This window comes from Gopherus flavomarginatus, chromosome 2 (assembly GCF_025201925.1).
Source record: "Gopherus flavomarginatus isolate rGopFla2 chromosome 2, rGopFla2.mat.asm, whole genome shotgun sequence".
Lineage (NCBI taxonomy): Eukaryota > Metazoa > Chordata > Testudines > Testudinidae > Gopherus > Gopherus flavomarginatus.
This window is the reverse complement of record NC_066618.1, coordinates 151,916,035-151,943,627: the sequence shown is the minus strand read 5'-3', so window position 1 is coordinate 151,943,627 and position 27,593 is coordinate 151,916,035. Positions and strand designations below refer to the sequence as shown.

The 27,593-nt window shown below is 55.6% G+C and overlaps 1 protein-coding gene across 1 annotated transcript in view; it reads left to right on the top strand.

The window, feature by feature from the left end:
- FER1L5 (fer-1 like family member 5) overlaps window positions 1-27,593 on the top strand; it is a 93,395-nt gene that overhangs the window by 63,825 nt on the left and 1,977 nt on the right. Inside the window, 18 exon segments of the mRNA XM_050937385.1 lie at window positions 2,171-2,269; window positions 3,213-3,374; window positions 3,653-3,818; window positions 4,747-4,772; window positions 8,305-8,361; window positions 8,823-8,924; window positions 9,279-9,410; window positions 11,069-11,224; window positions 11,966-12,057; window positions 12,809-12,979; window positions 13,846-13,994; window positions 14,730-14,869; window positions 16,038-16,126; window positions 16,581-16,676; window positions 24,573-24,714; window positions 25,581-25,680; window positions 26,114-26,310; window positions 26,532-26,641. Coding sequence (XP_050793342.1) covers window positions 2,171-2,269; window positions 3,213-3,374; window positions 3,653-3,818; window positions 4,747-4,772; window positions 8,305-8,361; window positions 8,823-8,924; window positions 9,279-9,410; window positions 11,069-11,224; window positions 11,966-12,057; window positions 12,809-12,979; window positions 13,846-13,994; window positions 14,730-14,869; window positions 16,038-16,126; window positions 16,581-16,676; window positions 24,573-24,714; window positions 25,581-25,680; window positions 26,114-26,310; window positions 26,532-26,641 — 2,186 coding nt within the window.

The window sequence follows — 27,593 nt, the reverse complement described above, 5'->3', positions numbered from 1 at the left end:
GGGGCAGACTGCAGTATCAGCATTCTCATCACTGGCACGGGTGGGTTTGGACCTGCTGCCTTGGCCTACCCCTGGGCTGCCCTCTGCAACCCCCAGTACCTGTTGGCCTTGTGCTAGGCCGCAGCCTGGGGCTTTCCAGGCTGGAGCTCCCCAGCTCCTCAGCTTTTCCCCAGCCCTGCTCCACTCAGGTACCCTGTCTCTAGCTCCCTGCAGCCAGGCCCATCTCCCTCTACAGGCAGACGGAGACTGTTTGGGCTCCTGGCTCACAGACTTCACCAGTCAGCCCAGCTTTTAGAGCTGCAGCTCTCTCCAGGCAGGAGCGGGTAACCACCCCACTACAGTTACCTAGGGAGATGGTGGAATCTCCATCCTTAGAGGTTTGTAAGGTCAGGCTTGACAAAGCCCTGGCTGGGATGATTTAGTTGGGGATTGGTCCTGCTTTGAGCAAGGGGTTGGACTAGATACCTCCTGAGGTCCCTTCCAAGCCTAATCTTCTATGATTCTACAAAATAAGGTGTACATTTTTAACAACGAGAGTAATTAGCCATTGGAACAAATTACCGAGGGTTGTGGTAGATTCTCCATCACTGACCATTTTAAAATCAAGAGTGGATGTTTGCTATCAGATCTGCTCTAGGAATGACTGTGGCGCAGGTCTCTGGCCTGTGCGAAACAGGAGTTCAGACTAGATGATCACAATGGTACCTTCTGGCCTTGGAATCCATGAATCTTTCTAACAGCCCTTAACAAGTTTGAAGACTGTTATCAGGTCCCCCCTCAGTCTGCTTTTCTCAGTGCTAAACATACCCATTTTCTTTAACCTTTCCTTCTAGATCAGGTTTTCTAAATCTTGTATCATTTTTGTTGCTCTCCTCCGAATGCTCTCCAATTTGTCCACATCTTTCCTTAAGTGTGGCACCCAGTCCTCCAGATCTGATAACAGCCTTTAAATATTTAAAAAGTTGTTATAAGGAAGATGGTGACTGTCTTCCATTAGAGAGACAAGGTAGAGGGGAATAACTTTTATTGGACCAACTTCTGTTGGCGAGAGAGCCAAGCTGTTGGCCGCACAGACCTCATCCCTGGGCGTGGGAAAGGCACCCCGAGTGTCCCAGCCAAACACTGGATTGAAAGATAGCTCAGCGTAAGCAGTTAGCACACGTTGGAATGGACCATTCAAGGTGAAGTGGCCTAACACCCCTAAAGCCACAGGACAAATAGAAGGATCAGTGGGTTACAGGTTGTTGTAATAAACTATAAATCCAGTGTCTTTATTAAGACTTAATAAAATGCTGGATTAATGGTTTATTGGAGGTTACACTAGATGACCCTTGAGGTCCTTTCTAACTCTACAATTCTGTAACCCACTTACCCCCTTTTTGTCCTGTGACTACAGGGATCCCTTAGAATATGTGCTATTTATGCTAAACTATCTGTTCAATCTTGTCTTTAGCTGTGACACTCGGGGAACCTTTCCCAGTGCTGAAGCTCTGGGCTTGAAAGCTTCTCTCTTATCATCAGGAATGGGTACAATACAAGATATGACCTCACCCACCTTGTCTCTCTAATATCCTGGGACCGACACAGCTGCAACAACACTGTATACAGCTGTTTTACACGGCCATCGAGGGTAGGACAAGAAGGAATTGGCTTAGTTTGCAGCAAGCGAGATTTACGTTAGATATTAGAGAAAACGTTCTAACTCTAAGGGGAGTGGAGCTCTGGACCAGGCTTCCAAGGGAGGTTGTGGAATCCCCGTCACTGGTGGTTTTGAAGGGTTTAGTGGGTCCTGCCCCAGTGCGGGGGACGGATGAGATGCCCCGGGACTGGCAGACATCACATCACTCATCCTGATGGAGAATCTCAGGAGAGTTCCAACCGAACAGGTGTCTCCAACACAAAAGCTAAGCTCTACCTCAATCTCCTTGCTGGCATTCCCAGGAACGGTGAGCAACAGAGACTGAGTCCCCTGGCCCATGTAGCAGGGTCTCCAAGGGCTGGAGGGGTCACTTTAGCATGGGGCACGATGTGGAAGCCAGAGGAATTGCCCTTGGCTGCCAGTCCTGGTCCTTCCCCGGCACACAAGTCCTCTGTCCATTTTGTACAAAGAAAGAGCCTTAGTGCAGCCAAGCCAGAGCATCACACAACAGCCTTGTCCTTCCTCTCCCAGGATGGTGCCCCAGGCTGCCTTCCCGCCCCCTCCTGGAAGAACGGGATCTACGTCATCCCTAGTGGCATCCGGCCCACGCTGAGACTGATGGCCATTGAGGTGAGGGTGACAGCCAGGGCCCCTCTGCTCACGCGGCCTCCAGGGCAGAAGCAGCTTGTTTGGTGGGAGGAGGAAACAAGCATCTGCTGCGGAGGGCACCTTGCGACGCCTGTTACTGCCACAAAGCCTGCCAAGCCATTGGGTGTCAGCCACTATCTACTGCACAGGAGGGCCTAGCCAACAGGGACTGGGGGACAGCGGGGATGGAACTGGGAGGCATCCTGCATGTGGACTGCTGCAGGCAGCACTAAGAAGATCAGACCAGCATGATGGGCTGAGGTCAATGGCCTCCAATGACCTGCAGGTGCTTCCCCTCCTGAGGGGACAGGCTGCTGCTCCTCATCAGCATGGGGATGGAAGCACCTAGGAAGTCCCGCCCTGCTCATCGCCTGGGGGCCGGGGCAAGGTTGCCCCTCTAGTTTAGTCACCGTGTCATTTCCCTCCAGACCCTGCTTCTCCCTTTGGTTAACCCCAGCCCCTCACTCCTGACTGTAACTCTCCTGTCACCCAGAACCATCCCTTCCACCTGGCACCAACACAGGCTGAAGCGTTACCCTTTTCCCACCCACCACCTTGACTGGCCCGGCAGGACATCGGTGGGAGTTTGTGCTGGGGAGCCACTGTCGTCAGCCCCTCCATCACCCTCTGGGCTCCAGAGCAGTTCAGCCCCTCCATCGCCTTCTGGGCCCCAGAGCAGTCCAGCCCATTCAGCTCCCTGCTAGGTGTCCAATACACTCAGGGGCTGGCCAGGGCTCTTGGCTGGTGAGTGTTTCTGGCCCAGCTGGCTTCTAAGCTCTGTTCTGATTCTGAAACAGAGCCACATCGGCAGCTTCACTCCGGTGTCTTTGCCAGTGGGACTGGTGCTGAATCAGCCCAGCCTACCCCTCCTTCGTGACGTCCATCCATGGTACAACCAAACCATTCACCTCTTCCTCCCCTCCAGATCCTGGCCTGGGGCCTGCGAGGCCTGCAGAGCTACAACCTGCTGAGCATCATGTCGCCGAGCCTGGTGGTGGAGTGTGGAGGAGAGGCCATCCAGACAGCTCCCATCAGAGACCTCCTCGAGAACCCCAACTTCCCAATCAATGTCTTCCTCATGAGAGTGGTGAGCAGGGCAGGAGCATGGGGCAGGGCAGTTCCACCCACTGCTTCTCAGCCACTTCCCTTCCTGCCTGCCTACGTGCCTGGGTTAGGAGTCGGAGATGGTTGGAGAGTTCCAGGGACCACTTGATCCCACCGACCCACATCACCTCTAGACTTATGGCCAGCATTGTCTGTCTGTCCATACAGGGCTCCATGGCTGAGTGTCCAGGTGCTGGCCCAGTTGCCTGCTCCTTCTGTTGCCTCCCCATGGAGCTCATGGACCTGCTTGCCACCCCACAGCACCTGCCCATGGAAGAAGATTTAATGCCCCCCATCAAGCTGAAGGTCGTGGACAACCGGGAGTTTGGGTATAAGCCAGTGGTGGGCCAGGCCAGCGTGAGATCCCTGCGCCAGTACATGTGCGAGCCATCTGCAGAGGGGCACCATCCCAGCCTGCCACCCCCAGGTACAGGCCAACCAATGAATCCCACTCACCATCCCCCACATCCAGCCCAGTTCCCAGGACCATTGCTGGCAGGGACCTCGGGATCTGTCACTGCCAGACTCTCTCCTCTGGAACTATTTGGCCAAACCCCACGTTTCACTGGAGCCAGCCGTCTGGCACCATTGGCTCTGCCGGGCCAGGCTCCAGTGTGGTGTCTGTGTGCTCTAACACAGAAATGCTGCAGCCCCCCAGCCCCCATCGCCCCACGGAATCTTTTCCCACTGGGGTGCCAGGACTCCACATCCCCCAACATTAAAACTAAAGGAAGATGTATTCCTAGGGAGGACATAGCTGGGATCCGCAGTCCTCTACTATTCCAGTCGTGGAGGGCCCATCCACCGCCCCACAGCTCTGCCAGTGGCCTCACTCCCAAGCCCCAGCCTCCTACTAGCCCAGCTCTGAGCTCCCCACACACAGCGGTGCCAATGCCAATCAGTCCTTGCCTTGAACAGCCTGCCTGTGAGAAACCTTGGCTTCCCATGAGCCGTGCCTGTCAGGTGCTAAATGCTGGGTTACTTTTGCAATGTAAAGAAATGCTGTCTAGGACCTGGGTTCTGAATAACCACACTGACCCCTCACGGGAGTCCAGTTTGACTCCTGACCTCCAGCGGTGGCAAGGTTACGCAGTAACCAGTGGCTGAGTCTAGTCCTCACAGTAAGCGTACGGAATCCTACCTTCTGTTCCTCATCTGTGGCATTAAAGGGCTAATTCCTAGACGTTCAGGCCGGATGGGCCCAGTGTGGTTATGCAGCCAGTTTGGCCTACCCAGGTCAGAGAGCCTCCCCCAGCCATTCGCGCTTTCGGAGCTGAGAGGGAACCTGGGGCTATTTCGATGTTGCCATTAATTTCATGTCTCTTTTCTCCCCCTCCCTTCCCTGCCCTGCGCAGTGGCTCCGAAGGGGAAGTTCGCGAAGGTGAGTGCTACTCTCCAGCAGCCCAGAGCCACCTGCTTGCTGGGTCCCCTCTCTGCAGCACTCACGTCCTGCTTCTGGGTGCCATGGGTATACCTGCTCCAGCACCACTGACCTCAGTGCAGATACAGCGTGGGGTAACCCGGGCCTCAGCTCTGCTTTAACCCTTTGAGTTCCCCTCACTGCAGTTCTAGCAGGAAGCCCCGTGTTGCATCCCATGATGTCACATCTGCACCTCACTCCAAGGTGCATTCGCTTTGTGCTCACATAGCCAGCCTTTAACTTGCCTGAGGGGCTCTCCCTAAAGGGCCCTATGAGACAGTATCATCTAGGGGTTAGAGCAGGGGGACAGAGGCCAGGAGATCTGGGATCTATACCCAGCTCTGCCACAGACTTGATGTCCAACTTTGGACCAGTGCCGGCCATGCTCTGTGCCTCAGTTTCCCCACCTGTAAAACTACGATACTACTGACCTACCTCACAGGTGGGGGAAGTTTGTGAGACTTCATGACTTAATGCTTGTCAAGCACTGTGAGCTGCTTGGACAGAAGGAAGGGTTGTCTGGGTATAGGCTTGACAGAATCGATTGTAATTGAATTGTGAAATTCCAAAAATTAAAGCTTCATAGCCAATAAAACACAAATTGTCAACATCTCCAGTCAAAATACACCACGTCAATCCTGAAATCAAACTCAACACGGTCCCAAGCAGCGTTTCCCTTACTTTGCCTAGCTGCACATTTCGATTACTGTCCGTGGAAAAAAAATTTCGTCAGTTTGCGTGTGTACAGTGGAAAAGGCATTTACTGACATTTACCAATAAAAATCCAACCCATGTATGTTAGAGGGGAGGGAGGCTCGGATCAAGGTCTGGTATTTCGCTGATCAAATCAGCAAATTTCACCTGGACTTCAGATGACAGCTGGAAGGGGATGGTCTCCAGACAGCCTGTAGCCAGAGCAGCTGCTCAGATGCCCCTCCTCCAGAAAGCTGAAAAGGCAGCCAGCACCAGGACACTCTTGCTCATCCATGCTGGCTCCCTCAGCCATGTGGGCCCCCGCTGCAGTGACCTATCTACAGAGTTCTCCTCTACAATAACACCAGGCTGTTCTTATGAGCATTGCTCAGCCTGGATCATTAACACAGGTGCTGGTAAAGTCCTGCCAAAGCTAGCAATCAAAATGCCAGCTGCAAGAAAAGGTACCCTATACCCACACTCCTTTCTTGGGTTACCACTCCCCACAAGGGCCCTGCAGACCCTCCAGCTGGCCTGGCCAGTCCTCCACTTACTAGAGAGATGTGAGATGGCTCCTAGAATGTCTCCGAAGCCCTCCACGGGACTCTGGGGGTCATGTCCTGAGCCATCAGGAGCCCAGCAGAGGGGCAGCATGTGGTGGGCCAGGCAGGAGCTGATCAGGTATGTGACGGGTCCCCCCGGGTGCAACCGGGAACTGGGGTACCACTAAGCCGTCTGTCTGTCCAGCCTGGGCTCCCTCTTGCATTGTGCTGCAGTGACAAGTGCAGACTGTTCCGGATCCTACACTCCCACCAGCATTCACACGGGCAGGAACACATCCAGCTGCAATTACATGCAGGCTTTGGCCAGCCACTGCATGAACCGTCAGTAGAGAGACTGCAGCCCAACCCCGCCACCGCCCCCCAGCTCCCCAGCCTAGGACCCCAGAGCTGTATCGTTCTGCCCTGTTCACATTATGGCCAGTATATGGGTTTAATATCCAGTCCGCCGCTCCCTCAATGTGAAGAGAACGATGCACACTTGTGTTAACCAAGCTGAGATTTTCCCCAAAGCACACTGGCTTAGATTAAAACAGAAAACAAGTTTATTAGCTACTAAAAGATATATTTTAAGTCATTATAAGTGATAGCAAACAGATCAGAGTAGATTACCATAAGAACTAAAACAAAAACACAAACTGAGTTTAACGTACGAGATAGATTGGATATGAGTTAGCAGTTTCTCACCCTGAGTGATGGTACAAGCAGGCTGGCAGATTCTTAAGGCACAAACTGTATTTGCTTTGCATCTTGAGTTCCCCAGGTTTTCATACACAGGCTAAAAATCCCTTAAGAAGATAGAATCGTAGGACTGAAAGGGACCTGGAGTGATCTTCTAGTTCAGTCCCCTGCACTCAAGTCAGGACTAAGTATTATCCAGACCAGCCCTGACAGGTGTTTGTCCAACCTGCTCTTAAAAATCTTCAATGATGGAGATTCCATAACCTCCCGGGGCAATTTATTCCTGTGCTTAACCACCTGGACAGTTTGGAACTTTTTCCTAATGTCCAACCTAAACCTCTCTTGCTGCAATTTAAGCCCATTGCTTCTTGTCCTGTCCTCAGAAGTTAAGAACAATTTTCTCCCTCCTCCTTGTAACGACCTTTTATGTACTTGAAAACTGTTATCATGTCACCTCTCCGTCTTCTCTGCTTCAGACTAAACAAACCCAATTTATTCAATCTTCCCTCATAGCTCATGTTTTCTAGACCTTTCATCATTTTTGTTGATGTTTGGACTCTCTCCAATTTGTCCACTTTTTTCCTGAAATGTGGCACCCAGACTGGACACGCTATCCAACTGAGGCCTAATCAGCACAAAGTGGAGCAGAAGAAGGACTTCTCGTGTCTGGCTTACAGCACTCCTGCTAATCTAACCCAGAATGATGTTCGCTTTTTTGGCACCAGTGTGGCACTTTTGATTCATATTTAGCTTGTGATGCACTCTGACCCCCAGATCCCTTTCCGCGGTGCTCCCTCCCAGGCATCCAACGAAGTGGGCATTCACCCACGAAAGCTCATGCTCCAAAACGTCTGTTAGTCTATAAGGTGCCACAGGCCTCTTTGCTCCTTCCTAGGCAGTCATTGTACCTGGGTCCAGCACTTCCCCCAGTTCAGTATTTGTTCCTCAGGTGTTTCCAGGAGTCCTCTTGTGTGGGGAGTGAAGAAGAACAGGTGATGTCACTCCCTGCCTTATATAGCTTTAGCATACGGCGGGAACCCTTTGTTTTAAACTTGGTTCCCAGACCAGTTTGTGGAAAAATGCAAAGACCACAAAATGGAGCCCAGAGTCATGTGGTCTGGTCATATGCCTTTGCATACTTTGCTGAGTCACAGCAGCCATTGCTTACAGGCTGTCTGGAACGTTTCCAGGAAGGTTAAGTTCTTCCGGGGCCTATTGTCTTTGCTGGTGAGCCATCAGCACTGTCTGGCTTCTTCATTGTTGTACGTGAAAGGCTAGTTGTGGGTGTCACCCAGAGTCAGCACATTGAAATACAGATGCACAGTCAATATTCATACCTTCAGATACAAAAATGATCCATGCATACAAATAGAATAATCATATTTGGCAAATCATAACTTTTCCAGTGACATCTCACATGACCCAACTTGTACAAAATGCATCATAATTATGCCATAATCATATCATAATAACATCACTGTGAGGAATATGGGGTGCAGTGTCACAAGGTGTATTAAACTTCTTGGGCATGACACATTTGTCTCCCCTCATCTCTGCAGATGCTGAGCAGGATGGCTGCCGAGTCGTGGCTTCGAACAACACCAAGAGCAGAGAAGGTGGGTTTCACAGAGGGGTCAGGAAGGAACTTGGAGCAGCAGCCCCCGTGCCCAGTGGGATAGCAGCAGGGGCGGCTGTAAGTTTTTTGCTGCCCCAGGCATGGCAGGTAGGCAGTGTTCGGCGGCGCGCCTGTGAGTGGTCTGCTAGTCACGTGGATTGGGCAGCATGCCTGCGGGAGGTCCACTGGTGCCGCACCATCGGCGTTCCCGCCACCAAATTGCCGCCGAAGCCGCGGGACCGGCGGACCACCCACAGGTGCGCCGCCAAAAGCCACCTGCCTGTCGCACTCACAGCAACCAGCAGACCACCCCTCGCGGCTTGCCACCCCAGGCACGCACTTGCTGTGCTGGTGCCTGGAGCCACCCCTGGATAGCAGCTCTCAGCAGCAGTGTGACAGAGACACCTGCATTTCCCACTGGTTAGGAAGGCTCATGCTACTCTTCCTTCCATTCTTCCCCAGGAGGAGGAGGAGTGTGTCGACTGGTGGAGCAAGTTCTATGCTGCCACGGGGGATCTGGCAAAGAGCAGAGACTACCTGCAGACAGGGCTGGACAGCCTGAAGGTGTGCGCCTGGCTGGTGGTCGCACATGGTCGAACCTGGACCGGGGGTTGCAGAGAGGTGTCTCCCCTCTGTTCTGTGGATGATGACTGCCCTGACCTAGGTGGAATCTGCCTTCTGCAGGCCAGAGGGTTCCCAACAGCCAGCCAGGCTGGCCCTGTCTGGCTCTCAGACAGATTGGCAGTGGAGGACAGTCCATGCTCCTGCTGCTGGAGAAATCTGCCTTTGGGGGATCCACCCTGAGGGCACATCCTGTTCCTCCCTTGGCTCAGTACCAGCCCTCGCTGACCGTACAGCACAGACTCTGCACGACCAAGCTGTTCGTGTCCAAAGCCTGAGCCTGTGGTTCCTTGGCAGGTCTATAACTGTGAGCTGGAGGCTGTGCCGGAGTTCCAGGGCCTGCAGGATTTCTGCCAGACCTTCAGGCTGTACCGTGGGTTGGTGCAGGAGAAGGCCAGCGAAGACCCCCTGGTGGTTGGGGAATTCAAGGTGAGAACCAGGTGTTTGGCCTTTTATGGGTTTTATTGCGAAGCTCCCAGGGTGTATCAACAAGGTCCTAGGCCCAGCAGCTCCCCCTCAGCAGCCCAGTGTCTCTGCGTCCAGCCATCAGAGGAGCTGGACACGGGGGAGCAAAGGGGCTGGTCAGCTGAGGTCTAGTGACAAATACTCAGCCTTCACCCAGCGCTGTGTGTGCCATTTACAGAATACAATGCTCCCAGACCCCGTTGTGGCATTGCACCCCCATATTCTTCACAGAGAGATTGTTATGATAGGCTTATGGCATAACAGTGATTTTATACAAAATAAGTCCTGTGAGAGATCATTGGAAAGGTGGTGATTTACTGAATACAATTATCCTATTTGTGTGCATCTGTCATTGCTGTATCTGAAGTTAGGAATATTGTCTGGGCATCTATTACAAGTGTGTTTACACCTGGGGAACGCCCACCAGACAGAATGCAATGAGTCTAGATGGCTGGCTGTGAGGAAGAGCCATTAGGGAGAACAATAGGTCTTAGAAGATGCTGATCTCCCACTGGGGTGGCTTCCTGAGGAACAACCAGCCTCTGCCTCATGGTTGCTATGGCGCTACAGAGACATGTGGCCAAGTCACCTGGCACTGGAATCCATCTTGGAACCCCAGTGTTTTTCCACTGTCTGGCATGGGAACAAAGGTTCCCGCCATTTGCAAAAGCTATTTCTGGCAGGGGAGTGACATTATCTTGGTTCCTTCTTCACTACCCCTCCCCCCGGTGGAAGAAGGCTGCTGGAAACACCTGAGAAATAAAGAGACGGGGCGGGGGAGGGGGGAGACTGAGCCCAGGCCAGAGGGTGTCTGGCCTGTGAAAGGAATATCTGGAGTTTTAAGCTGCAAGCAAGTCTCTGCAATCTGCCTAAAACAACATTTAGGGTGAGAATGTGCTGCGTATAACCAGTTTCTATAGTATATTAAGCTTAGATTGTGTGTTGGCTTTATTTGCTAGATAATCTGCTTTGATCTGTTTGCTGTCCCTTAGAATCACTTACAATCTCTCTTTTGTAGTTATACGTTTGATTTTGTTTTGTCGAAAGCCCAGTGTGTGGAATTTCTAACGGGGGGGTAAAAAGCTGTTGCATCTTTCTCTCCACATTGAGGGAGGGGGTGAATTTCATGAGCTTACGCTGTACAGTTCTCTGTGCAGCATCTAAGATGGTACAATTTGGGGTTTGCCCTCCAGAGGGAGGTAGGCACTTGAGTACTGGGCAGTTCCTTAGCTGAGCTGTGTGTGAAGCTGCAGTTGGGTGTATATGTACTGGAGGGGGCTTGAGGGCTTGTCTCAACAGTACGGTGTGAAGGGAAGCCTGGGCTGGTGGGTCAGGCGGGCTCAGTGGTATGCCAGTTCCAAGTGGCACCCCAGGGGAAACTTGCCACACCTGCCATCCAGGGCCAGGCATGCCAGCTGGAACCGTGACCCTCCCCCATCGACCCTGGTCTCTGAACACAGCCGCTGGCACCGTACCCAGCCCCTGTCTTCTCTGGTCTCTGAGCACAACAGCACGAGTAGCGCTGTTTCCAACAGGGAATGGGCCCCAGATGCATGGGGGACAAGACTCTGTCAATCCAGTATCTGAGCAGCTAGAAGTCATGTGGATTGGTTTGTTTGCAGGGACTCTTCCAGATCTACCCACTGCCAGAGGACCCCAGCTCCCCACCACCGCCGCGCCAGTTCCAGGAGCTGCCCGAAAGCCAACCCCAGAAGTGTCTGGTCCGAGTTTACATCGTCCGGGCCTTTAACCTCCCGCCAAAGGATAGGAATGGCCTGGTCATTGCCCAATTCTTACCCGCTTTGCACACTGCTTCCCCCCCACCCAGCACCCCTTCCCTGTGGCACCGGGACAAATCTCCTTAGGCTGGCGCACTGCCCTGGAAGAGTATCGACAGTGCCCTAATAAAGCCACGTCCGAGATTTTCAGATCTGGGGTCACTACAGTGCTAACAGTAGCTGCAGTGATGCTGGAACTAAGGGTGCTGGGGGTGCAGAAGCACCCCCTGGCTTGAAGTAGTAATAAGAGCCAAACACATGGTTTCCACTTTCAGCACCCCCTGAGTGGCCATGTAGACCTGCCAGCCTGGGCTCTGATACCTGACAAGGCAAAGGGTCTCAGTGCCGTAGCGTGAGCCTGTAGACCCAGGCCCTGAAACTTGCTGCAGCGGGGCGTTTTGCCATGTGCATGTACCCTAAGGAACCTGACAATCCAGAGCCCTGCACCTGGAGGCACTTGGCAGGTTCCAGGGGGTTAATTACTATCCAAGTAGTCCAGCTCTGACTGATGCCATGGGCGCAGCCAGGTGTGTGTGCCAGCCTGCCCTGTTCCAGGCCCTGTTGGGGAGAGATCAACTTGTGCCCCTCAAGCTTCATTCCAGTGCCCAGGCCCAGCTGACACAGCCTGGGAGCCCCTTTCCTGCTCCGCTTCCACCCCCCAATTCCTGCATGTGACAAGAACAGGGCAAGGCACTACGGAGATGTTTATTAACTGCCCCTTCCTGTCTGTATCCCCTGCAGTGCGACCCCTATGTGCAGGTCACCCTGGGCAAGAAGAAACTGGGGGACAGAGACCAGTATCTGCCCAACACCCTGGAACCTGTCTTCGGCAGGTAAGTCCAGCCTGCAGCTCTCCAGAGCCCCAGGGCAGCTCAGGGTCTGAACCCTGCCCAGCCCTCCCGGAGCTTTCCCCGTCACCAAGCAGCCTGGATGGAACAGGTCAGAACAAAGGGAGCATTGCCTGATAGTGGGCCCGAGTGCATCGAGCCAAGCTCTGAGACTCGCTGCCGCTGGGGGGTTTCTCGGTGTAGACGTACAATGTGAGCTCAGCTCTTCCCCCAGCCATCTGCCGCCTGTCTCCTGTGTCCTCCAGCTGGGCTTTGCTTCCCTGCAGAGAGGGAGGAATCTCCTTCCTCATGGCAGTGCTCAGTAGGAGTGAATGTCCAGGCCTCCTCTTCCATTCACAGGTGTGGGCCCCAGGCTCTGGGCTCTAACCAGTGCAGAGCTGGACAAAGCCCAGAGGGAAACTGAGGGCACATCAACCTATTGCCAACAGTCCCATGTTCGGCATGGAGCTTGGCCCTGCTGTGCCGTGTGTGTTTCCCTTGTGTGCAGAGCGGGCAAAGATGGGATGGCTGGGCCCATGCCAGGTCCGGCCTGGAGCTGCAGAGCAGTAAAGCCCCAAGACCATCTCCTGCCAGGGACTCGCTGTGCTGTGTGAGCTTTCCCTGGGCTCTGGGTCTCCCCAGCCCCCCAGGGCTCTGGCCAGGGTAGATGGAAGGGCTGGAGGGAAGGCAAAGCTGAGGCCAAGAGCCCTCAAGCCGCAGAGCGAGCTGCCTTACCTTTCTATGCCCTGCCCGCCAGGGTGTTCGAGCTCCCATGCACCCTCCCGCTGGAAAAGGACTTGCAGATCTCGCTCTTTGACTACGACCTCATCCTCCCTGACCAGAAGATAGGGGCCACCAGCATCGACCTGGAGAACCGGCTCCTGTCCCGCTTCCGGGCCAGCTGTGGGCTGCCCCAGTCCTACTGCATGTGAGTGGCCAACACCCCACCCCGCCGCCCCCCCAGCTGAGCCAGGGCAAGGCCGGAGCCTTTCCCTGCTGGCTGGACTGTGGAGCTGGGGCAGAGCCCCCCCGAGAGGATTTCAGCCTGGGTCAGTGCCCCCCCTCAGGAGCCAGCCACCTTGAGATGCCATTGAGAGTGGTGGGAAATGCAGGCTCCTGAGCCTGCCCAGCAGGCGTTGGGCCTAGTATGATCAGGGGCACCAGGGGTAGCCGCATCCTGGCACTTATCTGGCCCTGCTGCAGAAGTGGTGGGGTCCCTGGGCCTCTCCCAGCAGTACTCAAGTCAGCCCGCAGCAGGGCTCTAGCCCGCAGCAGGGCCCTGGCCCTTTGTCCACACAAATCTCTCTCCCCGGTGAGCTGCAGGGACCCGCTGTGCTGGACGAGGGGCCAGAGGTTAGGGATGGGGAAAGTACTGGGGGTCCCAGCATAGGGTTGCCAAGTAAGGAGGGACAGGGTGCAGGGGTGAGAACTGGATGAGGAGCATGGAGGAGGGGGCATGGGCAGACCAGTCCCAGCCTCACTTGCACTGGCGTCACTGGGGAGCCCCCGCCCATGGTTAGAGCACAGGACAACCAGCCAGGAGGCAGGATCTGCTTTCAGCAATGTCACTGCCCTGCTGGGCACCCTTGGGCGATCCCTGCCCTGCTCTCTGCCTCAGTTTCCCCTCTGGGGACAACACTGCCCAGCCCTGGAATGCCCCCAAAGTGTGCCCTAATCCCGGCACAGCTGGCCCCCTGGGGTCAGAGAGCTGAGCCCAGCTTCGGGATAGCTGGTTATGCATCCATTTCCATGGCCTCACCCTGATCCCTGCTGCCTCCCTTCCCCTGCCCCCAGTTCTGGCCCCTGTCAGTGGCGAGATCAGCTCCTCCCCACCCAGTTACTGGAGAACTTTGCCAGGATGAGGAGTCTGGCCCTGCCCGAGTTCAGTGCAGATGGAGGCAAAGCCACCTTCATGGGCAGGGCCTTCCTGCTGGGGCAGTTTGGTGAGTGCCCAGAGTCCCCAGGAGAGACAAGTCAGACTCTGTCCCTGGGGGCCCCTGAGCGGGACATGGGGTTCCCAGGGTGCTGTGGGCCCCATGGTGGGATACAGGGTCCCGGGAGGGGGATATGGGGGTCCTGGGGCTGGGATACAGGGTTCCCAGGGCTCTATGGGCCCCATGGTAAAATATGGGGTCCCCAGGCGGGACATGGGGTTCTCGGGACACTGTGGGCCCCTGGGCTGGACACGGTGTTCTCAGGGTGCTGGGGGCTCCTGGGCGGGACATGGGATTCCCGGGATGCTGTGGGCCCCATGGTGGGATACAGGATCCGGGGGGGGATACGGGGTTCCTGGGGCTGGGATACAAGGTTCCCAGGGCTCTGTGGGCCCCATGGTAAGATATGGGGTCCCCAGGTGGGATGCAGGGTTCCAGGGGTGTTGGGGGCCCCTGGGCGGGACGCGAGGTTCCCGGGGCGCTGCGGGCCCCTGGGCGGGACGCGGGGTTCCCGGGGTGCTGGGGACCCCTGGGCGGGACGCGGGGTTCCCGGGGTGCTGGGGGCCCCTGGGCGGGACGTGAGGTTTCCGGGGCGCTGGGGGCCCCTGGGCAGGATGCGGCGGGGTTCCCGGGGCACTGGGGACCCCTGGGCGAGATGCGGGGTTCCCAGGGTGCTGCAGGTCCCTGGGCGGGACACAGCCCGTGCCCCATCTCCCTCTGCTGTGCTTGGCTTCCCTATCTCAGAGAACAAGGTCCCTGTGCACGGTCACCTGGGGCCCCCAAGAGAGCGCCTGGCCCTGCACCTGCTCCACACCTGTGGGCTGGTCCCTGAGCACCTGGAGACCAGGACACTGTACCACAGCATCCAACCCGGCATTGACCAGGTGGGGCCCCAGAGCGGTGAGCCTAGTCCCCCAGCAGTAGCTTCTGCCCCGCACAGCCACTGCAACAGGATGTGGGGAAGCAGCTTTACTGGGACGAACCCAGAGAACTGGGTCTGTTACACGGGACGAGGGCCTGACCGGTGTCCAGCCACCCACTGGCATGGAGCCCAGAGCCAGGGTACAGCCGACGGGGGCAGCACAGAGACCGGAGCCACTGGGCCGTGAAACGGCTGTGTGATCCCGGCTGCCCTGGCTCTGTGGCTGTGGGTGTAGGCTGCCCCACCCTGCGGGGTGTGTTCGCACCGCGTGCGCACACACGAAATGTGTGTGCGTGTGAGAGAGCTGTACAGTGGGACCGCATGTGTGTGCACATGTGCCTGTGTGTGTGCGTGTATGCACACGTGGGGTGTGTGCGTGTGCATGGGGGTGTGCACCTGTATGTGTGTGGGAGTGGGTGGGTGGGTGTGCACCTCTGTGTGTGTGTGCATGCATGTGGGGAGGTGTGCCTCTGTGCATGTGTGTGTGTGTGTGCACATCTGTGTGGGGGTGGTTGCATGTGTGTGTGTGCATGTGTGGGGGTGTGCCTCCGTGTGTGCATGTGGGGGGGTGCACCTATATTTGGGGGGGGGAGCGCCTCTGTGTGTGTGTACATGTGGGAGTGTGCACACGGGGGGGGTGCGTGTGGATGTGGATGTGTGCATGAGTATGCATGTGTGCACGTGGGGGGGTGCGTGTGGAAGTGGGGGCGCATGGGGAGGTGCGCGTGTGGGAGGGAGGGCGTAGGGGGGTGCACACATTGGGGGGTGTGGGTGCGTGGGAGTGGGGGCACTGGCAGTTATTTTGGTGGGAGGGACGCGTGGCCCCAGAGACCAGCTGGCCGAGAGCCGTGCAGGGGCTGGTTGGGCCGCGGGGAGCAGGGAGGAGGTTTGTGGTTGTTTGAGGAGGCTCCGTCCTCTCCCATGAGCTGGGCCGGGGGGGATCCCCAGGAATGGCAGCTCCTCCTGGCCCGGCTGGGAGCTCACCCAGGAGCCAGGCCCCAGTGAGGCGCGACGCAGCCAGCGAGTCATGCTCAGGGGTGACCCCAGCAGGGGGCCTCAGACGCAGGGCGAGGAAGCGGCCTGGGCCTAGGCTCATGTCGATAAGTCGCCTGCTCCCGTCTGCTCGGCAGGGGAAGCTGCAGATGTGGGTGGACGTTTTCCCAGAGAGCTTTGGCCCCCCAGGCCCTGCCTTCAACATCACCCCACGGAAGCCCAAACGGTGAGTGGGACAAATCCCCCGCTGCCCTGGGCAGCTTCCAGAGCAGGCGAACCCCGGCACAGCACAAACCCAGCATGCCCAGGAGAAAGCTGGCAACTCGGGGGCAGTGTACAGCCCCACAGAGCCTGGCCAGGCCACACCTCCCCCAGCCGGCCACGGCGAGCGCAGGGGCCAGGCCCCAGCTCTGGCCACGCCCCATCTGCAGCGCCTTCCCTGAAGTGTAAACCCTGCTCTGGGCATACTCTCCCCTTGAGTGCGGCAGCTGGGGAGTTCTCTGAAAGCCAGAGGTCAGTGGAGTCTCCCATTGCCTGGGGGCTCCTGTGGCCTCTGTGTTCTCCATGTTCCTGCGGCCCCAGCGAGCCCTCAAGAGCCCATGTCCACAGGGCAGGCTGTGTACACCAGCCCCCCTGGGCTGTGAGCAGCCCCCCACCAGCCAGCGCTGCCCCCTCTCTAGGTACGAGCTGCGCTGCATCATCTGGAACACGCGGGACGTGGATCTGCAGGACACCAGCATCACGGGGCAGAGGATGAGCGACATCTATGTGAAAGGGTGAGGGGTGCAGCCTCGGGCCCTAGGGATCCCAAGCCATGGGCCTTCCAGGGGACCGCCCCATGGCCACCGGCCAGGCATGCCTGGGAAGCAGCCAGCGCCAGGTGGGGATGAAACAATGCTGGAGCCAGTGACATGGAAGCTGAGAAAACGGACAGGCTGAGAGTAGCAGCTCCTGTGCTACACTCTTGTCACACAAACCTTGGCTGGTGCCTAGGCACCTCAGTTCCAACCTGCGGCCTCTGGGGCTCCCCACCCTGCTGGTGCCCCTCACTCCCGACCCGCAGCCCCCTGCTGCCTCAGCCCTGGGCTGCCCCCTCTGCCAGTGTACCCAGTGCTGACCCCCGGAAGCATTGAAGGTAAGTCTCTGTATAGCTCAGTGGGTCTCTAATGGGTTGATGCTGGCAGGTGCGGGAATTGCTGGCTGCTCAGTATCAATATGGATCTTGGTTCCTTTCTCTGAGACTTCTCTTGTTCTGTGGGTGTTGAATCGGGACATTAGCTGAGTGCTCTGGGGCCCAACCAGTCTGCTGCTGGGTCCTTCTGGAACCAGCCCCTGGCAGGCAGGTAGTGGCAGAGACACTATCAAGGGCCCTGAGTCAACAACCAGCAGCATAAGAAATGACTTCAGAGCAAGCCCCCAAGGTCTGTATTGGTTGTAGGCAGCCGGCAGTTCCTGGGACAGCCCAGCCACTGGCCACATCCTGCCCAAGGGAGGTGGGGGTTTGGGGGAAGGGGTGGTATGGGAGTAGGGCCCGGTGCAGAGCGTGGGGTCAAGCACCTCCTGAGAACGCCAGAAATTGGCGCCTGTGGGCACAGGATGTATCTGGTTTTCTCCTGAGCAGAGCTGTCCCGTCTAGCACAGAGCTAGAAAGAGGGAAAGGCAGGAGGCCCCGAGCTGAGAGGCCTGCTCCAGGAGCGGTGGAGGATTCTGCCATGTTCCAACTCCCCAGCTCCTCCCAACCCCCAGGTCCTGCACATGGCCCTTGCCATGATGCATAGGCTAGCTGGGAAGGGAATAGAGTACCGGCATGTGTGATGGGGTAGTCTGCCCCTTAGGGGCAGTACTGCCTACTGGTCAGTCCACCCCACCCCTGGCATGGCTCTTTCAGAGCCGAAAGGTCTGATTATGGACACAAGGACCTGGGCAGGCGATATGGGGAGATGGGAAGCAGGGAGTAAGTGGGGAGAGAACCTGGTACCGTTTCTTTCAGGGCCTGGGCCCAGGAGCCTTGTAGAGTGGGCGGGTCCAGGCCTCCCTCTCTCCCAGCCAATTGGGGATGAGCTGGGCTTCAGGGCCGGTATAAATGCTGCCTCTTCGGGCAGGGCAGATGTTTGCAGCTGCTGGGTGTGCAGGGAGGCTCTGGCAGGGTCTGCGTTAGCCGAGGGCAGACTCCAGCCAGAGCCGCCTGCCAAGCCCTGGGAGCCTGAGGTGTGAGTGGGGTCAGTGCCAGCTGGTGAGTGACAAGCTGTGGGGGCAGGGCTGGGGCTTTTGCCGTAAGGAGCCTCAGAGACCAAGTGAGGCCCCGGAGGGCACTGGTCACCGAGCAGAGAGGGCCGGCGTCAGAGGCACCCTGAGAGCCAGACCCCCTTTCGTTTTGCTGGGACGCTTTGTTCTGGAGCTCGGAGAATGAGCTTTGTCATAAATGGACTTCTGATTTTGTCACAGCTATTTATAGTAACAGTTAGGGATGGGTCATGGGCAATAAACAAACTTCATGGAAGGCATGACCCGTCCATGACTGTTACTAAATATGGAGGGGGCTGATGGAGGGAAGTGACTGAAGCCCATGGGGGGGAGAGACCCCAGCTGGCAGATGTACCCCAATGCTGTGACCGGCAGTTGGAAGCTGTGAGCTTCTAAACAAGCTTCTATTCATTGGCTGAGCCTTAGTCAGGGGATGGGGCTATCAGGAAGGCCAGGGCTTTATAAACCCGAGAGCGAGTGGCCAGGGAGCTTTGCAACCAGGGGCTGCTAACAAGGAGTTTCAAGAGGGAGTTGGGAAGGGGGCGAGGGACACTTGCCATTCTTTAAAACTTTTAAACTAAACTATAATCAAAATTTGATTTAAACAAAAACCCATCATTAACCTAGGCAGCTGTGGGAGACAATGCAGGCAGAAGCCAAGCAGCAGAGTAGGGGCTATCCAGTTTATTGCACTGAGTGCAGCATGTATGATTTCCTGCCCTGTGGGAGGGTGGCGTATGTGTGCATTCGGTGCAAGGAGCTCCTGGCGCTCAGAGACCACGTACGGACTTTGGAGGCCAGGGTGGCAGAACTGGAGGAACTAAGAGAGGCAGAGAGGTATGTTGATGAGGCTTTCCAGGACACTGTAGAATTGTCCCACCTCTGGTCAGACAGCCCCTGCACTGTTGAGGAGGATGAAAGGCCCAGGGAAGCAGAGCAGTCAATGGGAGCAGAGGGAAACCTTCCCATAGTTAGGACCCTCCTTCCAGATGGTGCTGGGGTATCCCCTCGCACTGAGGTTACCTCTCTGGGGAAGGGAACTCCAGTCACTAGGAAATGGCAGGTGTTAGTAATGGGAGATTCGATCATTAGAAACGTAGATAGCTGGGTTTGTGATGACTGGGAGAACCGTATGGTGACTTGTCTGCTTGGTGCGAAGGTTGTGGATTTCTCGAGGCATCTAGACAGACTTATGTGTTGTGCTGGGGAGGAGCCGGTGGTCGTGGTATATGTAGGTACCAGTGACATAGGGAAGGGTAGGAGAGACGTCCTAAAGGCCAAATTTAGGTTGCTAAGAAAGAGACTGAAATCCAGGACCTCTATGGTGGCATTCTCAGAAATGCTCCCAGTTCCACGCGCAGGGCCAGGTAGACAGGCAGAGCTTCAGAGTCTCAATGCGTGGATGAGTTGATGGTGTAGAGAGGAGGGGTTTAGATTTATTAGGAACTGGGGAAACTTTTGGAATGAGGGGAGCCTATACAGGAAGGATGGGCTCCACCTAAACTGAAGTGGATCCAGACTGCTGGCACTTAACATTAAAAAGGTTGCAGAACAGTATTTAAACTAAGAGATGGGGGAAAGCCGATTGCTGCAGAGGAGCATGTGGATCGGACAGAGACTTCTCTTAGAGGAGAGTCTACTGATAGAGATTCTCTAGGTTTAAGTCAGGAGGAGAATAAAGCATGGGCCAGATTAGACGAGAAACATTCTCATAAAAAAGAATCTGACACATCAGAAAAGGGCAGACAAATAAACAGTGAAAAGTAAGTGCTTGTACACAAATGCTAGAAGTCTAAATAATAAGATGGGTGAACTAGAGTGCCTCATGATAAAGAGGATATTGATATAATAGGCATCACAGAAACCTGGTGGACTGAGGACAATCGATGGGACACAATCATTTCAGGGTATAAAATATATCAGAAGAACAGAACAGGTTATGCGGCGGGGCGGAAGTGGCACTATATGTGAAAGAATATATAGAATCAAATGAAGTAAAAATCTTAAATGATTCCACATATTCCATAGAATCTCTATGGATAGTAATTTCATGCTTTAATAAGAATATAGCATCAGGGATCTGTTATCGACCATCTGACCAGGACAGTGATAGTGATGATGGAATGCTAAGGGAGATTAGAGAGGCTATCAAAGTTAAGAACTCAATAATAGTGGGAGATTTCAATTATCTCCATATTGACTGGGTACATGTCACCTCAGGACGAAATGCAGAGACAAAATTTCTCGATAGTTTAAATGACTGTTTCTTGGAGCAGCTGGTACAGGAACCCACAAGGGAGAGGCAACTCTCGATTTAGTCCTGAGTGGAGCACAGGAGCTGGTCCAAGAGGTAACTATAACAGGACCTCTCGGAAATAGTGACCATAACATAACAACATTTAACATTCCCATGGTGGGAAGAACATCTCAACAGCCCAACACTGTGGCATTTAATTTCAGAAAGGGGAACAATGCAAAAATGAAGGGGGGGGTCAGTTAAACAGAAATTAAAAGGTACAGTGACTGAAGTGAAATCCCTACAAGCTACATGGGTGCTTTTCAAAGACACCGTGTCACAGACTCACAGATCGTGCCAGCTTGTGGTCCCGTGCGGTCCGTGGAGGGTGCCCCTTTCAGTGAGACAGCCCTTCTCGGGGCTCCACTCTCTTTCGGGGTCAGGCCCCTCCACCTCCTGGAGCTGCACCTCTCTGAGCCTTAGCATACCTGTTTCTCTACGTGGGCCCCCTCAGGTAGTCCACGCACTCTGGCCCCCCCCCCGGGCCTCCTCACCCCCAAAGGGATTGATGCAACCCTGTTCTCTAGACCGGAGTGACTCTCAGCTAGCATAAAACAGAAGGGTTTATTGAGTGTCTGAACACAGCACAGGAAACTCTCAGGGCCTCAGGCCTGGCCTCCCTCAGCACAGCACATCCCAGTCCTCCTGCATCCAGGTGGGCTCTGCCCGCTCCCCGTCTCCAGCCCAGAGCTCCCCTGATTCCCAGCTGGGCCTCTGATATCCCCGGCCCCAAGCCCCGCCTCTGGCCATTGGCTTCTTTCCAGGTAATCAGGGTCTTAAACAGGATGGCCTGGGTCTCCTCTCCTCTCAGCCCTCCTCTGGACCCCTCTGGCTGGAACCGACTGGTCAGGTCTCCAGGGTCCTCTCTTCGCAGCCCATTGTCCTCCCACTGGCCAGAACTGACTGTGACTCCTGAGCTGTGTCTCCAGGGCACCAGGTCACCAGTCACTGGGGTCTCCATCCTCCAGGCCATCGGCCGCGGTCCCGAGTTCCCTCTCCGGTCCTCTGTAACAGCAAACTCCCTCTCCCCTCACCTCGTTAAACTAGTAACACCCAGGGACACTGAGACCCACTCCCTCTGCATGCAACCACTGGAAAACACAGAAAACCCAAGAAAACCCGCCACTTTGTCACACACCATACTAGAGGCCCAACTTAAATGTATACCCCCAAATTAAAAAAAAACAGTAAAAGAACTAAAAAAGAGCCCGTGGCTTAACAACTATGTAAAAGAAGCCGTGAGAGATAAAAAGGCATCTTTTCAAAAGTGGAAGGTAATCCTAGTGAGGTAAATAGAAAGGAGCATGAACACTGCCAAATTAAGTGTAAAAATGTAATAAGAAAAGCCAAAAAGGAGTTTGAAGAACGGCTAGTCAAAAACTCAAAAGGTAATAACAAAACGTTTTTTAAGTACATCAGAAGCAGGAAGCTGTGGGGCCCCTGGATGATCGAGATACAAAAGGAGCACTTAAAGACGATAGTCATTGCGGAGAAACTAAATGAATTATTTGCTTCAGTCTTCACGGCTGAGGCTGTTAGGGAGATTCCCAAACCTGAGCTGTCCTTTGTAGGTAACGAATCTGAGGAATTGTCACAGATTAAGGTGTCACTAGAGGAAGTTTTCGAGTTAATTGATAAACTGAACAGTAACAAGTCACTGGGACCAGAACAAGAACAAATGGATATAAACTGGACACTAGGAAGTTTAGACTTGAAATTAGACGAAGGTTTCTAACCATCAGAGGAGTGACGTTCTGGAACAGCCTTCCAAGGGGAGTAGTGGGGGCAAAAGACATATCTGGCTTCAAGACTAAGCTTGATAAGTTTATGGAGGGGATGGTATGATGGGATAGCTTAATTTTGGCAATTAATTTGGCAATTGATCTTTGATTATTAGCAGGTAAATATGCCCAGTGGTCTGTGATGGGATGTTAGATGGGGTGGGATCTGAGTTACTACAGAGAATTCTTTCCTGGTGCTGGCTGGTGAGTCTTGCCCACATGCTCAGGGTTTAACTGATCGCCGTATTTGGGGTCGGGAAGGAATTTTCCTCCAGGACAGATTGGCAGAGGCCCTGGAGGTTTTTCGCCTTCCTCTGCAGCATGGGGCATGGGTCACTTGCTGGAGGATTCTCTGCACCTTGAGGTCTTTAAACCACGATTTGAGGACTTCAGTAGCTCAGACATAGGTTAGGGGTATGTTACAGGAGTGGGTGGGTGAGATTCTGTGGCCTGCAGGGTGGAGATGGATGGCAGGAGAGAGATCACTTGATCATTGCCTGTTAGGTTCACTCCCTCTGGGGCACCTGGCATTGGCCAGTTGGAAAACAGGATACTGGGCTGGATGGACCTTTGGTCCGACCCAGTATGGCCATTCTTGTGTTCTTATGCCCTGCTGTGGAAGGGAGGGGGGGTGCAGCACCTGCCACCATTGTGGCTGACAGCTCCAGGGGACCCTCAGCAGCAGTTCAGAGGTCTGAGGTGTCTGCCACCCGGGAGCTCCAAGGCAATCTCCCCACTGCCTGGGAGCTCCAATTCCCCTCGCCCCCAGTACACGGGAGCTCTGCTTTCCCCCTGCCCAACCCATCCAGGAGCTTCGGTTCCCCCCTCACCCACTTTGCCCGGGAGCTCTGGGGTCCCCCCACGGCAGCTTGGAGCTCCAGGGCCCCCCTCAGCTGATGGCTCCGCCCTGCTGCCCCAGAGCAGAAGTGGAGAATGTCACACAGTTCTCTGAAAATTGGGGAATCCATGACCTCCCTGACATAATTGTCTCCTTAGTAACGAACAATCCCCAAGCAGGGTACTATCTAGTTGAGCACAGTGAGGAGGGGGTGCAGTGTTGCACAGTGGGGCAGGGTGGGTGCAGTGTCATGTGGTGAGGCAGGGTGCAATGTCTCAGGGTGAGTGCAGTGTCGCACAGCGAGGCAGGGTGCAGTGTCGCGGTGGGGCAGGGCAGGTGCACTGTCGCACAGTGTGTGAGCCAGGGTGCAGTGTCGCATGGTGGGTGAGGCAGGGCAGGGGGCAATTGTCATAAACAGATAGCTAAGGGTTAATGTCTCTTTCACCTGAAGCACCTGACCAGAGGACCAATCAGGAAACCGGATTTTGTCAACTCTGGGTGGAGGGAAGTTTGTGTCTGGGTCTTTGTTTTCTGTCTGCCTGCTTTCTCTGAGCTTTGGAGAAGTAGTTTCTGCTTTCTAATCTTCTGTTTCTAAGTGTAAGGACAAAGAGATCAGATAGTAAGTTATATGGTTTCTTTTCTTTGGTATTTGCATGAATATAAGTGCTGGAGTGCTTTGATTTGTATTCTTTTTGAATAAGGCTGTTTATTCATATTTCTTTTAAGCAATTAACCCTGTATTTGTCACCTTAATACAGAGAGACCATTTGTATGTATTTTTCTTTCTTTTTCTATATAAAGCTTTCTTTTAAAAACCTGTTAAAGTTTTCTTTACTGGGAAATTTCAGGGAAATTGAGTCTGTACTCACCAGGGAATTGGTGGGAGGAAGAAATCAGGGGGAGATCTGTGTGTGTTGAATTTGCTAGCCTGATTTTGCATTCCCTCTGGGTGAAGAGGAAAGTGCTTTTGTTTCCAGGACTGGGAACGGAGAGGGGGAGTCACTCTGTTTGGATTCACAGAGCTTGTGTCTGTGTATCTCTCCAGGAGCACCTGGAGGGGGGAAGGGAAAAAGGATTATTTCCCTTTGTTGTAAGACTCAAGGGATTTGGGTCTTGGGGTCCCCAGGGAAGGTTTTTCAGGGGGACCAGAGTGCCCCAAAACACTCTAATTTTTTGGGTGGTGGCAGCAAGTACCAGGTCCAAGCTGGTAACTAAGCTTGGAGGTTTTCATGCTAACCCCCATATTTTGGACGCTAAGGTCCAAATCTGGGACTAAAGTTATGACAGCAATGTCGCACAGTGAGGCGGGGTGCAGTGTTGCACAATGGGGCAGGGCAGGTGCAGTGTCGCACGGCGGGGCAGGGTGCAGTGTTGCACAGCGAGGCAGGGTGCAGTGTCGCACAGCGAGGCAGGGCAGGGCACAGTATCGCACAGTGGGGCAGGGTATGGTGGGACCTCCCTTCCCTACAGCCACACCTCCATTCACACCCCAGTCTCGGGCTCCTTGTTGCAGATGGCTGGATGGCCTGGAGGAGGAGAGGCAGAGAACCGATGTCCACTACAGGTCCCTGGGAGGAGAGGGCAATTTCAACTGGAGGTTCATCTTCCCCTTCGAGTTCCTACCCATGGAGCAGGTCTGCGTCCTGCCCGAAAAGGTGGGTGCTGCTCGCCTTGGACATCCACTTCCCTATGGCAGCACTGCCTGCTCTGGGACTCACACGCTGACGTGGCTGTTCCGAGGGGCAGGTCGGGTCCTGACTGTGTTTCAGGTTGGCCAGTCCCCCCAATTCCCAATTCCTGTTGTGCCCCTGGCCGGAGTCCCAGCATGCTCTGCTACCTGCCTGGGGCACGACATCAGCGGAGGCTGCTGGATGCCCTGCCCCTCTGCGGCTGGGTCCTCCAGCCTGTCTCCTGCTTCCTGTCTGTCCTCTCCCCTCCTGGCCGGAGCTGGGACCCAGCTGACCGTCTTTGGGGCCGGGCTGCTGGGCAGAGCACTGGCCATGCTGGGGGAAAGGGGATTGTCAGTGCTGCCATCTGGTGTAGGGGTTGGGCATTGCAGAAGCTGGCCCTACCCCAACAGGCACCTCTGCTTCTGGACTGCCAGCATCATGTGGCCTGATCTGCGCCCTCACATAATGACCTCCCCTGGGGAGCCCCAGCCCCTGCCTCTGCGTTAGGCTGGCAGGCTGCAGCTGTCCACTAATGTGGGGGAGTTTCCGCCTGCAAACCTGCCTCGGAGCCCTGACAGCAGCACCCTGAGCCTCTGCTGGGGCATTAACCCGTCAAAGTCTGCAGATCTATAAACAGCCATTCATTTGGCTGGCAACTTGGGAAGCAGCCTGGTGCTTCCACTCACACAACATCCCCTTGGCAGGCCAAGTGCTGCAGCTGCCCTTTCCCCACCCAGCTGGGTCACCCTGGCCCCAGCTGGAACGTGCTGGCCATAGACTCCTGCCTCTCAGCAGCTGCCTTGCTCCGGGCCTGAGGGGCCCCATTCAGCTCACGCCCACTCTGCTTACAGCAATCTCTCTGGAGCCTGGATGAGACGGTGCTCAAGGTGCCCCCCAAGCTCATCCTCCAGGTGTGGGACAACGACAAGTTCTCGGCCGACGATTTTCTCGGTGAGGCCTTTCCCCTGGGCGGGCGTTTACCCTGCAGCCCAGGCGGCTGCAGAGTGGCACGTTGGTCCTTCCCACCAGTTGCCGTAGGCACGTCCCCCCCTTGCTAATGATCTTGTATATTTCTGTCCCTGAGAGCAACCTAGACGCTGCAGGGCCAATGATATGCAGCCACTTCTGGGGTGCAAAACCATGCCCCGGTCCCTGCACAAAGGGGCAAGAGCAGCCGTGTTGGCAGAGGGCTCTGAATGGCTGCCCTGCTGTGAGGTGCAGCACCCTGGGATCGTCCCCAGCCCTCTAGAGCAGGCAGGGCCTCTGTAAGGTCCTCCCTGGAGCACCCCTGGGCTGCATGAAGGGCTCCATCGCCCTCCTGTATGCACCACCACTGGCAGCCTAGTCCCCAGGCTGGCCTGCAGTTTTCTTTTGCCACTTGCAGGGGTTCTGGAAATCAAACTGCTCAGCATGCCCTTCCCAGCCAGGCGCCCTCGGGCCTGCACCCTGAAAATGCTGCAGGATGAGAGCGACTCCCACGCCCCACCCCGCTGCCCCAGGAGAACGTCCCTCTTCAAGCAAAGGCTTGCCCGAGGCTGGTGGCCGTGCGTGGTGCAGGAGGAGGGCAGGCAGCGGCTGTCGGTAGGAGCAGAGCTGGGGGCTGGCAGCAAGGATGCAGAGGTACCTGAGGGGGCGGTGGGGGCTTGGGTGTCCCAGGGAGTTGGAGAATCAGAGGTCTGCGTGTGTGTTTAGAGGCCCGATCCTCCTCCAGCTTTAGGCAGGTACCAGAGAGCCCCCAGCACCTCTGGAGGAGGGCGCCTGCCTTCCGCCACTGTGGCCCAATTCCCGCCTTGCTTCTCAAGGGGAAGATCGAGATGACGCTGGAGCTGCTGACGGCCAAGGAGGCGGAAGAGCGGCCTGCTGGGAAGGGAAGGGAAGAGCCAAACATGAACCCCACTCTGCAGCCACCTGTGTAAGTGGGGGAGCCGGCTCAGGGGTGCTAACGAGGAGGCAGAGGCAAACTGAGACAAACAGGGTGATTTTAAAAATTTAGAATTTTATAAGGGAAACCCCCCAAATTGTGCCAGGAGGATAAATGATACAGAACATTCCCAGCAACTTCCTGCTTCAAACCAACAGTTTCCCACCTCACGCGCCAGTGTGAGCGGGTACCCACGGAGCAGCCAGTGCCAAACCCTTCCCTGCTGCCTTATGCCTGCGGAGAGGTTCTGACCCAACCCCAGGGCTGCAAAAAGCTCTGCTTCCCAGCACCCCCCTGCCCAGCCCTCCCACAGGAGCAGGCGTGGATTAGCCACTGGGCCACCGGGCCTGTGCTCAGGGGCCCCAGAAAAAATCTTCCCCTGGGCAGGTGGGGGAAGCCCCCTCAGTGGCTCCTGACCCCATCAGAAGACTCCAGGTAGGGGAATCCCTGCACCCAACCCTGTCCCCCCACAGAAGCATGGGGGGAGTGGCAAAAGAAGCCCCCTCACCTGGACCCCTGCTCCAGCCCCGGGATTGGGAGAGCTCTGTCCTCACTGCAGCCCTAGGGCTTGGCACGGGGCAGAGCTTCTCCAGTCTTGGGGCTGCAGGGGGGGAGGTGGAAGGGGAGGGATGCTGGGTTGAAGAGGGGCAGCCCCAGGGAAGGGGCAGGGCTGTGGGCTGGGCCGCATGACCAAGGGGCAGGGCGGGGGCAGGACCGCAGGCAGATGGGGTGGGGAGGGACCCCTCCTTGCTCTGACCCAGGGGCCCGCAGGAGTATCCCAGAACAGTCCCCTCCCCACTGCTGGGACACAGCACTGGACCATTCCCCCAAGGCCTTGCTGAAGAGGGAGCTGAAAGCCCCAGGAAGAGTCCATCCCATTGCCCGGTCCCAGGGCAGCCAAGGGACCCAGCTAGGATACCCCAGGCCATGCTGGGAATGGTTG